The sequence below is a fragment of the Enoplosus armatus genome, chromosome 14 (assembly GCF_043641665.1).
Source record: "Enoplosus armatus isolate fEnoArm2 chromosome 14, fEnoArm2.hap1, whole genome shotgun sequence".
NCBI classification, from domain to species: Eukaryota; Metazoa; Chordata; class Actinopteri; order Centrarchiformes; family Enoplosidae; genus Enoplosus; species Enoplosus armatus.
This window is the reverse complement of record NC_092193.1, coordinates 20,749,695-20,765,803: the sequence shown is the minus strand read 5'-3', so window position 1 is coordinate 20,765,803 and position 16,109 is coordinate 20,749,695. Positions and strand designations below refer to the sequence as shown.

Here is a 16,109-nt window from a genome sequence, read left to right as displayed (position 1 = left end):
GGGACCATGCTGGAAAGAAGTTGATGTAATTGAGGGAGTTGCTTCTGAAGTGTTCCATTAAAATACACTTAGATTAACAGTCCCCCAATTTAGTTAAAGGGAGGGGTGATTAACGTTAATAAAAGGCACCTCGGAGCTGGAAAAGCTAGTAGAGGAGTGCATTCAAGGTGAGGCCTGGCAACAGGGGAAGGAAGTATAAACAATGTTTTGTTTAGTCAAGTCATCAAATGAACATTAGACTTTCCTATGTATCTGGTTTGGTGTGAGGAAAAGACTCCATGCTCAGCCTGTAGCGGAGCTGTATGCCGTCTATTGTTACCAAGCGAGCAGGCAGGCAAGCAGAGAGGTTAATGGCCTCACAGCTCCACTGCTGTGTCTAAGTGCGCTGACAACTTCCCCGCGGCGTCAGACACTCTGTTTCTCTGACGTTATTCGAACGTTGGGGAAAAACAAACGCGGCAGATAAATGGCTGCGCCGACGCCAGGACAGAAATACGACTGATATCACTTTTTAGCAAACCAAAATAAGGGTCAGGCAAAGTTTCTGGACTTTTCAAGCATCCAAGTGTTGATGTTGGCCGGGTTCTGCGAAAGCACCTAAGATCATTTTGATCATTGTCATTCAGTTGAACAGAGGTCGACTCCATCACTGGGGTCTGATGGAGATTTTGCTTTGTATTTGTGTCTCAGCATGAATAAACATTCTGGTCACATTAGGATAAAGATTATATCCTTAAACAATCGAAGCCAGTGGTTTGTTAGTATAAAGTATCACAGCGCACTCAGGCTGGTAAACATCGGGGATGTGCGGAGATGCTACTGTTTATTCAACCCACCGAATCATTAGGGGTCCAAGCATTCAGTGCTGAAAGCTGGTTGCTCTCGTTGCTGTTGTGAGACGTCCTCATCTTGGTCTTATTGTTCTTCTTCCTCCATTTTCTCTTCTTCGTATAAACCTAAATACTGTAAAATTCAAAGCACCCAGCAGTTCAGATGGATGTGAGTCGAACTACGCACTCACTCCATGTGCCAGGTTATATGGTCACATTAGCATGGTCTGTTGGGGAAGTTACAGTGAAATCGCACCTCTGAATAAATTGTTCAAATGGTGACATCACGGGCCCTGTGACATCATCGGCCTAATTACAATTGACCACTCAGCTGGCACACCTGGTATTGAATAGTTGGTGTTTCCTGACACCTCCACCAGCTCCTCAGAACAACTTAAAAGGAAAAACCGAAAGCTTCAAACTACAACGGCGTATTAGGGCAATTGTGAGTTAAAAAAGTAAGTAAATGACAGAGCGGGGTAATATTTAAGTCATACATTTACGAGAGAAAAAAAAAAATAGTGGGTTCTTTTTGTCAAGGAACCACATCTCACTTTGCAAGGTTGGATCTACTTCTGTTTGACGAGAGCCTCGCCAATGGCGTTCCCATGGAAACCACGCTCACACTAGGTCAGAGACGGTTTAGAAAGGAGACGGCTCAACTCAGTCATTTCCTGTGTCTGCGTCACGTGGGCTTTGCCACTGCCCCGCCCCCCTTTAGGAGACTAGCAGCAGGTCCTGAGTCTGTTCGCTCCAATGGGAGAAGTGAACGTGAGCACAGATTATGACTGATATACTTATACTTATATATGGGACCCATTTTTCACAATCCACGTCTTCCAAACATTCTGACACTGAAGTGGTATTTTCCAGACGGACAAACCAGGAGAAGATGAACTTTGTTCGAGACCCGTCTCTGTCTCGGCAACACGGAAGTCTCTTCTCTCTGTTGGTGCTGAACCGTCTGCGAAATTAAAAGTTAAGTCTTTTTTTGGTAAATGCACCACTTTAACCTCAGAGAATATAGTTTTTTTTACCTTTACTGGCCCTTCTACTCGTAGTCATAGAAAACACCTCCATAGCGCTACGAGAGGTCTAAAAGTCCACAAGGATGTCATCCACGACAGCAGAATCTGCCCAGAGACTAGACAGTCCTTGTTCTCCATAACAGCCCCTCTTGAAGTCCCTTTTGTTTGTGGATTGTTCTTAAATCACCATTTCTTTGGCCCCTTGAGAGGGAATATACCTCTCCCACCCAAACAACACATCTGTGGTACCGCCGACAGTAAACAACAGAGCAGACAGGCTCCCCTCGAGCGCACACAAACACACACACACACACACACACACACCACGGACTGTACATGTGCAGACCACAGACACACACACACACACGACTTCATCTTCCCAAATCAGCTCAGTGTTTTATGAAGAGAATTCCCCAGTTTCCCTGTCGCAAACAATGAGGACTGAATAAACTTAGATTTTCATTAGCTAGTCAAAATACAGATAGCAAGATCTCTGCTCAGGCTTTGACTCAATGTAAACTCCTATCAGCCAAGTAAGCAATATCTGGAAACAAATGAATGAACAAATGGGCCTCTATCTTCTTTCTTGTGGCAGCAAATATTCAGATCTGCTGTTTTTAGAAACATATCGAATCTCACTGACGAGACCGCTTGGCACCCTGCGGAGGACATTTTTGTTGCCTTTTTCAATCAACATCGCGTGATGTTTTAACTCGAACCATAAACTCACCGAAAGGCTGTCTCTCCAAGGCTTGACACTTCTTCTTCCAAGGGCCAGACCTTGTCATCGCCGGGGGAGTACCCATCATTTAAGGCACGCCGCTTGGATGTTGACTTATGAACGCTAGATGTTCTGGCCGGGCTGAAAGAAAATCCTCCGTCCCGGCCGTTTCAGTCCCGACCATGTCCTTGGTTGGACTCCATGCCCTTTGATGAACTGAAAAAATATTTGATTTTTTTTTCCTATTTTCTTTTCTGTTTTTACACGACAGTCTCTCTAATCAGAGGAGTGCCTGCGATAATAAGTATTGTTATGGTTGGAATTTCTCTCAGGAAATCATAATCACAGCAGACTGTTTACTTTGCTCTCTGACTTTTTATAGTTGAGAGACGGACAAAAATACACACAGTTAAAGCAGACGTGCCTTTCAGCAGCTCGTCCAGCAGCGATTTATTTGTTTCTGTGATACTGTGGACAGAAACGTATATATACATATTTACATACTTACATTTACATATGAATTCCCGGTAAAAGATATCCCATTATCAATATCAGTATACATTGTCATGAGTCTGCCTCACAAAGCCATTTGCCCTCACTAGGAGAGATCTAGTTCCAGCCAAATGTAATATACAGTGCTATTTTGATAGACAAAATATTTTTAGCAATTACTAATGACACTTTAACTATGCAGTTTATCAATTCAGAAAAGAATATTGATTTTTCTTTGAAGAAACTGTTTACAAAAAGACACATTTAGCGCAGGTCAGAGGGCACGAAGGGAAGCCTTTTACATCTGTGGCAAGTGGATTTGCTCTCCGCTCTTAATATGGTGGTAGAGAGAAAAAGTAAACCCACATAGTTCCATATAACAGAAGAGAACACTGGTGATAAGTGATAGTCTAATTGGATGGATCTAAAGAGGGTTGTGTTGTTGAGGTGAGGCTGTGAAGTGACATGTATTACTATTATTTGTGTCGATTTTGGATTAGGTCTAATTATCTTCATGGGTTTTTTTTTTTTCCAAATCAGATCTTTATATTTGAAAATGATTCATGCACATCACGTATGGGTTGGTTTGCCACAAGTCTGTTTCAGATCAGGTCTAAGAATTTGGACCCATGAAGCCCCTCTGGTGTGTGTTCATTGTTTAAAGTGGAGTTTAAAGTTTTGATTGAAACATTGTAAATGCTCCTGCTTCGATTTGCTGTTCTAACACCTGGTGTCTCAGCAGCCGGAGTGTTTCTGGTTCACTTAAAAATGAACCAGACCCTCAATCAATCAATCCACTCAGGCAACAGAAGGAAAATAGTATTTTTATTTCTAAAGTAAATATGTTTTTGACATTCTTAAAATTTTCTTTCCGATTAACACTTTAAACAGTGTGTATACGTGTGTGGGTGTGTGTTGTGGGGACATCTGTTTTCACAGTGCATTGTGGGGACACGCCTTCCTTATGGGAACAAAACAGTCCCCATAACGTAAATCATTAAATATCAGGGTGAAGACTTGTTTTAAGGTTAGGTTTAGGTTAGGTTTAAGTTAAGATTAGGGTTAGGGTAAGTCTCCAGGAAATGAATGTTAGCCAATGTAATGTCCTCTGAAGTGACGGAAACACGACTTTGTGTGTGTATGTGTGTGATCACCTTGCCATGCAAATGTGTGCCTTGTAGTGTGAGCGTGTCTGTATGCATATATTTATGTACATGTGTATCACATGTGTCTACATACCTGGTTGCATGTGCACAGTCATAGCCACACAAATGTTTGGGGTGAGAGGGGTTTTTTAAGGGGCACTCATGTTGTCTCTTGGAGACCATTTTCCACTCCTATACAAGGATTTATGGTGACAACCGTTGCTATTTGGAACCTGCAAAACCTCTCCTTAACTGAAAAAAATGAAAGCATAACAATTTTTTTATTTAAAGCAAATAAATATCCCGATTTCCTCAAACCACTGAAATCTGTGGCAAAATATAAAGAGGTTTCAGAAAAATGATATGAACGACAGTACGGCTGAGGCCGCAGAGGTTGCTGTCATGGATCTGTCGACATGCATTTGTAATAGGGATGTTGTCCTACTGAGCATCCATATGTACATGTAACATTCAAAGTACGCTCTGATTCCAAAAACAATTCAATGAGATATGCAAAGTACTTCCATCAGCCAAGCAACTGCAAAGAGGATGTTGCTTCTCATGTGTCTCTATATGTAAAATGGTTTGCAAATTAGAGAGGAACGCCAACAATAACGCGGGAATATGTTTGACTGAAAGTGTTTTTCTTATTTGAAAGGAATCGTGGCCCTTTTGTGGTAGAACACATTCATTTTCCAGAAATAACATGAACACAATCACGCTGCAGGAAATTTGCTGACATGCTATATGTTAACAGAACAGCAGCTGATTTGGAGTCAGTGCAAGACAGAAGATGAAATACTGCAGAAGCCACAGGCCACACAGTGTCTGTATTAATACAGTGTGCTGAACTTTAAGTTCCAAACACAGAAGAATTGTAGTTTATCAACAACATCAAAAATCCAAAAAAGAGACTTGTGGATCACCATTTCAAGTTCATGTTTGACAAGAGGATATTAGTTTGCCACAGAGAGTGGAACACACAAGTTACTAATAAAAAAACATATTTTCTTACTTACTCCTGGTGCTTGGTTTTATGCTGATCCTGAGCAAACTGCAAATCATTGTCCTCCATAGAGAAATTGAGAAAAAGTTGTACATTCACTCTCCTGCAGTCCAGCTTGAGTTGACCTACACTCACCAGCCACTTTATTAGGTACACCTGTTCAACTGCTCGTTAACGTAAATATCTAATCAGCCAATCACATGGCAGCAACTCAATGCATTTAGGCATGTAGACATGGTCAAGACGACCTGCTGCAGTTCAAACCGAGCATCAGAATGGGGAAGAAAGGGGATTTAAGTGACTTTGAAAGTGGCATGGTTGTTGGTGCCAGTCAGGCTGGTCTGAAACTGCTGCTGTACTGGGATTTTCACGGAGAAGGGTCCGAAAAAGAGAAAACATCCAGTGGTCAGAGGAGAATGGCCAGACTGGTTTGAGATGATAGAAAGGCAACAGTAACTCAAATAACCACTCGTTACAGCGAAGGTATGCAGAAGACCATCTCTGACCACACAACACGTCGAACCTTGAAGCAGGTGGGCTACAGCAGCAGAAGACCATACCGGGTGCCACTCCTGTCAGCTAAGGACAGGAAACTGAGGCTACAATTTGCACGGGCTCACCAAAATTGGACAATAAGATTGGAAAAACGATGAGCCTTGATTTCTGCTGCAACATTCAGATGGCAGGGTCAGAATTTGGCATAAACAACATGAAAGCATGGATCCTTCCTGCCTTGTATCAACGGTTCAGGGTGGTGGTGGTGGTGTAATGGTGTGGGGGATTTTTTCTCAGCACACTTTTGGCCCCTTTAGTACCAACTGAGCATCATTTAAACGCCACAGCCTACCTGAGTATTGTTGCTGACCATGTCCATCCCTTTATAACCACAGTGTACCCATCTTCTGATGGCTACTTCCAGCAGGATAACACGCACAAAGCTCACGTCATCTCAAACTGGTTTCTTGAACATGACAATGGGTTCACTGTCACCAGATCTCAATCCAATATAGCACCTTTGGGATGTGGTGGAACGGGAGATCTGCATCATGGATGTGCACCCGACAAATCTGCAGCAACTGCGTGATGCTATTATGTCAATATGGACCAAAACCTCTGAGGAATGTTTCCAGCACCTTGTTGGATCTATGCCACGTCTGTCATCATCATGACAATCGTCATTATCACATAAAAAACTTTTTAAAAGCATCCCATCTGCCCCACGACTATCCGGTGAGAGTCCATGCCGATTAGTGGAGGATTATATGTTTGTTGATTCACTGTGGTTTGCGTTCACCTGCACATTTTGCATTCAAAATGAACTTGAACTTAAATTGGGGCATGCAGGAGAGAAAAACCACACGGCTGCAGGCGGGCTCTGGGAAGCAATCTGCTGAAACTGGAAGAATTGGAGCTACGGGATAGGTAAAAGCACTTAGGAACAGACAAATGCCCTTTTGTTCCTTCTATCAGTACGGCCATTAATTTCCTTTAACTGGTGCGTATTGAATGTGTAGCCTGGGTGCTCTGATGTGTCATCAGTTCATCACTTTAATATGCTGTGGCTCTGGTGACTCTGGTGCGTCCAGCAGACTTGTGGCTTGGCAGAACAGGGACACTGTGCTGTAGAAGTGCTGGTTTGGCTGAAGAATGAGGAGAAAGTGTGTGTGGAATGAATGAAATCTTGGCTGCTGCCATTTTCTGACTTTAGACAAACACTTGACAGGGTTTCACTACGAGGGCCAAACGGGGCTGCATCAGGCTTAATGGTTATTTATTGCACTCCGTGTCCCTTTTGAGATGTATTTATGTGAACTCTGTGCATCGTGTTACTAATGGAGATGATTTTTCAGCTGGCCTGGTTTGGCCAAAGGACAAGTTCAAGCATTTCATAGCCCCTGTTTTCCTCCGCAGGACCAGCTCTCTCCTTGCCACGGCCATTCATTTCTTCATTCATTCATTTTTCCACTGTTTTACTTTCACCCAGACCTTCTGTGTGTGTGCTTTGGGTCAAAGTTGGAATGTGTCAGTAACAGTGCACCTTACCCCGTGAGCTCCTTCAGACAGGAGGCGGTGGTGGATGGGTAGGTTTTAGGTTCTGTCATGCAGTGATGTCATTCTAAAACAACAGCAGAGCCACAGCGTGATTTATGGACTGTAGACAGTCTAGAGTATCTGACAGCTGATGTGCATCAACACTGAGATTCCACCTTCCCTCAGATGCTTGGCAACCTGTGTTTCCCACAGTTCATTGCATTTCCTGGTTGCTGACTGACTTTTGTGATATCAACGACTTTCCAAACCCTTGCAAAGCAACCAGTGTAGAGGATTGAGCAGTGTTGGGGGAGATATGATTACTAATTTGAATGGAAACTGGTATGCTTTAGCTTTCTGTTAAAAACAACAAATTATGGCCGTACACAAGTAGACGTCCAAATGAGACATTTTCCTGAGGTGCAGCAATGTTTTGTTTTGTTTTTTCCTCGCCTGGATGCCAAAGTAATAGAGGAGGTGCAGTGGCGGTCCATTGGTGCGGTGCGATTTGGTGTCAAGGAAGACTACAGTTTACATCATCTACTGGCTGCTGGGCGGGCCCTGGCCAAATTTGTAGCATCTTAAAGTCGAGATGAAATGAAGAATTCAATTTTAACCTTTTTAGATAGACATCCCCGGTCATATTGTAACAATATCGGCCAAAAAAAACCCTTTGTGTTCTTGTATCACAATCCAATGATGTTTTCTTCCTGTAAAACCAAATATGTGACGTGTGTACAGACATTTGTACAGAAGTGGTACAATTGTTGTTAAAATATGAGATTGATTTCCTTTTGTCCTGAATTTTGGTTACTATCTTACGAGGTTAGATCCGCCTTTCCATCCTTCCATTTATTTTGTAGTGTGGGTTACACAGAGAAGTCAGGCCTGCATGCAACACCCCAGAATATTATTGACAGGCTTAATTGTATGTCTGGCGCCCAATTTCAATAATCATAACAAAACATCATACTTTAATTTTCTTTGAGTGGTTTGCATGCGAAGATCTTAAGCTGTCAGATAAATGTAGTGAAGTAAAAAAGTACAATATTTCCCTCTGAAATGCAGTGAAGTAGAAATAGAAGGCAGCATGTAGAGTACAAGTACTTCAGTAAATGTCCTTGGTTGCATTCCACCTCTAATTTACGGGCTCTTCATTTGACAGAGGCGCAACCATATAATGTCTGATATCTCTTAAAACATACATGCATGTGTATGTTGTCTCTGCCTGCGTTGTGCTATTTTCCCTAAACTGGAAAACAGTAGCATACATTTTTGTGTAGTCTAATACGCATATTACATCCAACAAACAATACTGAAGGCATATCTCCAGTTATGAATCTGCTTCCTTACTGAGAGACACAGAGAGAGAGATGCAGTGTATCCAGGCAGAACTGCATGTTTTGTATGAGGAGGGGTGAGCAGCTGTTTTCCAAAAGGTTGCATGCCAAAATATAGAGAGCCCAGTAAGACATTTCAAAATCAAGAAAACATTTTTGGTAATGTGTGTATATATGTAATGTGTGTGTGTGTGTGTATATAAGGTGAGAAAATAGCAGTTGCAGTCATCCAAATCAACTTTATGTCTCTGAAAACACTGATTAGTCAAGGTGGCTACAGGTGAGGTTACATGGGTAATGCTGGTTCTCTGCAGCGCTTGTGGAGAGTCCTACCTGTGTCACTCACGTCATCCTAGTGAGGAACGTAATGAGTGTCCTTTTCAAGTAATTCATTTACATGAATTACAAAAATGTCTCTTATTCTCCAACTTCCAACATGTTAATGGAGGTTATCAAGGTCCTGAAAGCAAACAAAAACAGTTTTAAATTATTTCCTTACTTTGTTCCAACAGGAAGGCCGGCCTCATCCTCTCCCAGTTAGATGAGCTCTCCCCATGGTGTAAAGGTCTGCTTCAGGAGCCCAAGATCGGCCTCCGCAGGATGTCCCTCAAGTTCCTGTCCTGCCGTTACACCGACACCAAGGCCTTTGGGCTGAACTGGTCGAACATGGGCCAGGACGTGCACAAGGCCTGTGACGAGCAGACGCTCACGGTCATGTATAACGACTACGGTGAGCCCAAGGAGCTGTAGAATGATTCAGAGGTTTCCGTTCAGGAGGTGTTCAGGGAGATGGGAGATTTGTCAAAGCCAACAAAGAAACAAATCAAAAGCAGGTTTCACATTTGTTTTCCATTAGCTGCATGCATTCATGGTGTCATACGCAATTCTCAACACTATTTGAAATGCCATTTAGCTCCATTTAGCTCCATGTATTCAAAAGTCTAATCAAAGTAAATGTGGACGCAAACTCGACAACTTCTGCAGATGCTTCACAATAAAAGCCCTCCTTGTTTCCCTCAGTTGTCTCCTTCATTGCAGTAGTACATTGGGAGTCTGAGTGAAGCAAGTAAAGCTTCACTTTACTAATCACAGGGTTGGCAGTTCCATCTCCCTCTCCTCCTGTCCGCACGTTGAACAGGATATGTGTCTAAATGTGGATATTTTTAGTTGAGTTTTCGTTTTGAAAATTGAAATATTGTGAGGCAGGCATGGACGGACCAAAGTCGCCTGGAAAACAGAAATGGATCAGAAATCAACGTGAGCTTTTCAAAAACTGAAAGTACCTTTTGCAACACATTTTAAATTCAGCATGGGATGAAAAGTAATTGCAATTGTAGGGGGAAAAGGCAAAAAATATGGTATTTTACATTTTGTTTAGTATTCAAGCATGACATTAAATGCAATTATCTTCGGAAAAACACACAGTATATATGGAACCAAACATAAGGCCATGCATTTTATTTCACTTTATTTCTTTGTTGGATTCAACGATGTGACATCTTGATGGTGTAGTCTGGGACGTGAAGGGTTACAGGACACATCAGGTCCTTGTGTCCAGCCGCCGTCCCATCTTTAGACATTTCGGGGAGAGATTACAAAATGGTAACTCTTGATGTCAGCAGTCTTAGACCTGACTTCTAACCTAAAGTCTTTAAACTCATCATAGCTTCAGTTTCACTGGCACATTCCAACCATTGCTTAAAATTTTCCAGCTTCTGATGCTTGTAGCACGCATATATTATAAATAACTGCAGCACATGCGGCAGGTGAACACTTCACGGGCTAAAACATCATGTATCTCCACAGCTGAGATTTGGTATTGGCTGCCGTGTTGTGCGGATTTGCGTTTACATCAAGTCTTATCAAGACTTTCAGCTATCACTTCTCTTTTCTTTTTTTCTTTTTTTTTTTTTACATATTTTGAGTGACGTCAGCCTCATGAGCTAGAACATACAAACCTGGTTTTGTCTTTTGTCATTCCAACATGTTGAAAAGTGAATGCAGTGCAACATATTTAAGGAAATGCCATGTAGTGACACCGGGGGGAGGGAGAAGCCAGTATTTTACAAAGTTATCCCTGTTTGTGTGAGAAAGGTGAGGTAGCATGTTAGCATTTGAAGCTAAAGAGATTTTACAAGAGAGGAAGGCCTGCTGGGAGTTATTTTAGTAGTATAGACACTCAGAACAAACCTTGTACATAGCATTATCAAAGTTTTAGCAATATAACCTGCTGAATGTAGTGCTGATAGTTTTGCATTTATAACTCAAGCTGTTTTACTAGATAACAGAAGAAGAAGTACACCAATCGGTTCATTTTCTCCACATCGTTCTTTCATCGTTTTTACAGTCTTCACACCATTCATAATCCAACCAATGAGCGCTGTTAAAGGTGATCATTTTGTATTGAAACTGCAGACGAACAGTGTCTTAATGTTTTCCGCGGCTTCTTTGTGTGTTTTCAAGTCTTTAGAAAGGCTTTTCCTGACATTTCCACCGATGCTGTGTGTTTTATTGTGAGTATGTTTTTAATTTTCTGTTTGTTACGGTATTATTTGGTATCCTTTTTTATCCCTGTGCAGTGACCATGTTGGAGATTGATGTCAAAGAAATGCAAATGTACATTAGTTGATAGTTGACTGATTTTTAACAAAAGCTCATATGTGAATACTAAAATGAACACTTGTAGAGTTTTGTATAGGCAGCAAAGTATTTCATAAATGCATCACATTATAGCACAGTACAGTGTTTTTCTTCTGTATATAAATGTACAACAGGTGATATTTTACAACATTTACATGTGCTTTAGTAGATACAATATTGTACTGTAATATCTGCTGCGTAGCTTAGTCTAGAGATTGGATTAATCCACTGACTGCAGGTCTGATGTAAAGAGCAGAGGGCTTATTTCTCTGATCCGATGTTCTCCACTATCTTGACACCGGACCTTTGTCATAAACTGTAAGTGATTGATTGATTTCAAGACTATGATATAATTTTGTTGTACAAAAAAAAAATGGTAAAATGACTAAACTAAGTAAAGTGGAATTGAACATAAAATGAATGAGGCAACAGGATGGAGACCTCTTGACCTTTTTTGAGAGAAATGGGAACCAACCATCTACTATCTGCATGATGTTATTGTGTCTATACTGTATGTGGCTGTCATAACCTTTTTCACTTTGATCTTTGCTACTTCAAAGAACAATAAAGGATATATTGTGAAAAGTGGCTGCAGAGATATTCTTCAAGAGTCCAACAGTCAGAGGGAATCTTTTGTAATTTGTGTGCACTATTTTAGATTTCCTTCAATTACTTCATTTGTCTGCATAAAAAAATACCTTACTGTACTGTGAAAAGATGATCTCAAATCAAAGCCCCAATGATATATTTATTGATATCTGTAATATCTGTACTTATAAGGACCCCAAAGTCCACAGAGGCACAGCTGCTGTTACTGTCTTAATACAATTATGAACCTAAACTTTACCTCCAGACAAACCAGTGTGGCAGCAACAAATATGGTGTTTCATCCAAAAAGACCAAAAATGTATCTTCCAAAAGATGCATTTTTATATCAAAACGTTACAGAGCCAGCGGTAAAAATGACCTGAGGGCTGACCGAGAGAAGAGCGTTGATTCATCTCCCATGTCCGAGAACATCGGAGCAAATTTCAAAATCGGAATTATTCGGATAAATTGACCATATATTCCGGATCTAAATGGTTTCTTTCTCACGTGCTCACGTGTGTCGAAATGCTGAATTCATTCCTTCATATTAATATAATCTGACGCTGTTTGTTTTATTGTAATTGTGGTGAACTGACCCTTTAAACTTACTTAGGAGAATGTGTCGTTGTTCACATGTATTCACTAGTGAGTCATGCAAAACATCACATATTTGAAGTATTACAGTAGTATTTGTCTTCTATACGCATAAGATCTGTAATCAGACCCGATGTGACACCCTGGCAATACTGTAAAAATTCTTCTTTATATATTACACAGACATCTAAACTACTGAAACGATACAACATTCACAAAAATGTGGCCTAAAATCTGGTAGAAATCAGTCTGCTGAGCGGCCAAATCTAATATCTTGATATAAGACAAAGGTGAAGACATATTTGACAGTGGGCGCACAGGGAGATCACTAGGTAACCATGTTGCACTGTCTGTGTTGCTGTCTCCTCTTTCAAAAACAATAGCTGGTGCTATATTCAACTGTTCCTAGTTCCTGTTTTGTTCCATAAGTAATTGCCAAATATAGCACTTTTTTTAATATTAATAATAATTTCAAGTATAGTGCAAGTATTGATCATATTGGTCATGAGGTGAAGATATCTGTATGATGAAAAACAACGATTGAGCCTGTGATGAAATCTAAAAACCCTTTTGCAAAAAACAGAAATCAAGAAAGACATTGTAAGAGTCGTTATAAAGTTGCTATTTATTTCATATAGAGTATAAAGTACTGTAAAATATCACAAAGAACATGATTACACTTTTTTTTTTTTTATAGATACAACATTTGCATGGGGTACGTCATCATTTCTGGCTAATGGATACCAGAACCTTTCTGATGTACAAGCAGGAGAGGTTTGGAGTCCGTGTTGAGCAAAAGATGCGCACAGGCTTCCCAAAAGTCTTTTATTTCAATGTTTGGTTCGTCCAACATTACAATTTTTTTTTAAGTGCGTCTTTGTTTCAGTGGAAATCCATAAAACTTTCGAACAATAATTCTGACATGGTATAGTGCTGCACATTGTGCAGTCAGTATTTGATGTTGGTTTTGTGTAAACACAACTGGACACACTTCCAGAAGATGCCCTTTTGGGAAGCCTCGTGCACATGCGGTATAGCGCAGGTAAATGTTTGTTTTACTGGATTTGTGATATAAATAGAGCGTTGACTAATACGTGATCTAGTAGATATGTTAGGTGATCCAAATATATTAGTCTATACATGTTAGTCTTTACAGATATGTGTCCTTTTACATTCCTAACGAGCTACATGTCAGAGAGAAGTGTGTGTAGAAGGATCTGATGCACAATGATGAAGACTGTAACTAGTTTTAGTATTTTGGTCTGGTCTCAGAAAGCGGGCAACTCTTTTCCTTTGCCCACTTGACTTTGCCCCTCATTTGGTTTTTGAGTAGCCATCAGACGAGTCACAGAACTGAACTGCCATTCAGCATGAGAGAGGGATCAACCAGTCCGTGTTTGGGTTCAGTATTATTTCAATATGGTACTTAAAAATAATTCTATGGAGTGCTAAGGTTGCTCCTCTGACTGGATGCTACAGTAAACACAGTTAGTAGCCCTTACTGTAAGGTCTGTGAATGCACTGAACACTTTTCAGGCACAGCCAGTTCTTTTGGTTTCTTCATCCCAAAACTCAAGTGAATTACTTGAATCCATTTACAATAGTGATTTGATCCAATTATGATGATATGACTCGTACAAGAGTGGATAAACTGCTCTTTAACCCCATTTGAACTACAAAACCTCTGTGTTTTCTCACTTAAAGTCTCATTTCCAAAACCTAATGTTCTGCTCTTACACAAGTCCAGCGGTGAAGATAACCCTTAACTTCGTGTGGATGTTTGGCAGGATGGGTGCAGGAACTCATATGTGATGCATTTTACCAGAAAGATCACTTATGATGACTTAAAATTGGCCTACACTTGTATGAAGTCTGACTTCAAAATTGAACATTTTTTAGTTGTTTGTTTGTTGTGGTGTATCGTCTGTGGTTTGACTCGGTTTAAGTTCAGCCTCTTTCACCCCTCTATCTCACTGCATTCCTCCTCCAGCTCCACCTCCTCCTCCGTCCAAGTGCCTGGCTTTGCTCTTATTCTCCTCGGCCTCCGGATCACGGCAAGTGCACTCGTCCTGGTTGCAGTCCGCCCCAAACTGGATGACCTGTCAGTAAACAAGCACAACAGTCAGCGCTTGGCTTCCCAGAGCCACTATAGCTCTTTCGATCTGTGGCTGGATTCAAACTAAAAACACAAGATGTGACTTTCCAGGCCTGTGTGGTGCACATGTCATTTTTAATGGACGACTAAACCGACAGAAAAACAAAAAACAAAAAAACATTCCACTTGGTGTTGCTTTTCCTGTTTCAGGCTGCCTGAGATGGTCGTCGATGAAATCTGATCAAATCCTGTGCATATATGAGGCCTGTTCCAGTGTGAGTAGGTGGAACAAAAGCCTGGAAAAGACGGATGAAAAGCAGTGGGGTGAAAGGAAATATTACATCAGGACTTTCAGTAAAAGCAGAGTCACTGAAAAATGCAGTAGTTGAGGAGGCTTCCCAAAAGGGTTGTTACATTTCAACTGCAGCAAAGAGCGCGACTTTGAATGGCAAAAACAGACAATAAAAATGACATTAGCGTGAACTGATCTAGCAGCTAGTGAACGGTTTTGCTTCTTCATTGTGTTTGTGCTGAGAGGCAAGTACCGCTTAGTAACCCGAGCGTGGTCTTAGTAGACTTGTTGTATTTCCTCACAGTTTCAAAGAGGACTCCAAAGCCCCCACCACCCCCACCCCCCCGGAGGCCGATAAAAGCGCATGATGTCAAATGGTTCAACGTGGCCTTTGAACGCCGAGAAACCTTGAGGGTCTTCGGGGGGGAACGCACCGCCGTGGAGGTGAACGGATGAACACATGTTAAGAATCAACAACAAGAGGCTGCCAGCTCTTGTCTAGGAAGCGAGCCATCACCACAGGTTGCAAAATAAACTCTGGTGCCCCGCGAAGCAGTCTGTTGCAAGAAATGTAAACATTCGCTCCTGGAGAGACGGAGGGAGAGGAAGATTGAGAGAAAGAAAGGGAGAAAGGGAGAGTGGGAGGCAGAGAAAGAAAATAAGGATGACGACAAGCAAGGCGAGAAGGAGAGTGGGAGGTAGCAGCTTGTCGGCCTTCACTGCTGATTGCACTCAGTTTTGGAGGGAGACGGGGTTGATGGCGGGGTAATAGTTTCACCAAGGGCTCTCGACGAGCTGCAGAAGGCCCGGCTTCACTTAAAATGCCAGCAGTCCCGTTTAAGACGAATTGGCGCGGCCATTAAATGTTTCCTTAACAGCTTCATCTTGATTCATTGATGCAGGCGCAGAACGAGCCAAGCAATGCTCCACCTTTTGAAGACTTCCAACAACCTTTGGAAGGAAAGAAAGGGCTTGTTTTTGTCTTTTTTTTTTTTGTTTGGTCTTTTGGCTGTTTCTGAGTGTTTGGATTAGTTGCCTCCCCGCTGTTTACCGCAACATATTCAGGAGCAGGATTCATGTGACAAGGAAACAAGTTTCAAAGTGATCGCACGCAATCAAAACTGTAATGTCTAAACTTTGGGGGGGGGGGGGAATCATGTCCACCTTGTCCTCCTTCTGTTCGCTCTCTGCTGCTTTTACTGCTTTGGCCCTTTGTCGGACTCAAACACAGACTCCAGTTAACAAATCAAAGGGAGATTGTGTGTTTCCATAGATGGTGTGGCAGCTCAGATCTTTTCTCCTGGAGC

At 41.5% G+C, this 16,109-nt stretch overlaps 2 protein-coding genes across 2 annotated transcripts in view; one reads left to right on the top strand and one right to left on the bottom strand.

The window, feature by feature from the left end:
* The window catches only part of astn1 (astrotactin 1), a 335,823-nt gene extending 326,480 nt beyond the window's left edge, over positions 1 to 9,343 (top strand). Inside the window, exon 24 of the mRNA XM_070918552.1 lies at positions 9,106 to 9,343. Coding sequence (XP_070774653.1) covers positions 9,106 to 9,343 — 238 coding nt within the window. The remainder of the gene's footprint in view (positions 1 to 9,105) is intronic.
* Positions 9,344 to 14,385: 5,042 nt separating this feature from the next.
* Positions 14,386 to 16,109, bottom strand: part of pappa2 (pappalysin 2) — a 62,128-nt gene continuing 60,404 nt past the window's right edge. Inside the window, exon 27 of the mRNA XM_070918936.1 lies at positions 14,386 to 14,514. Within this exon, the coding sequence (XP_070775037.1) occupies positions 14,386 to 14,514 (129 nt within the window). The remainder of the gene's footprint in view (positions 14,515 to 16,109) is intronic.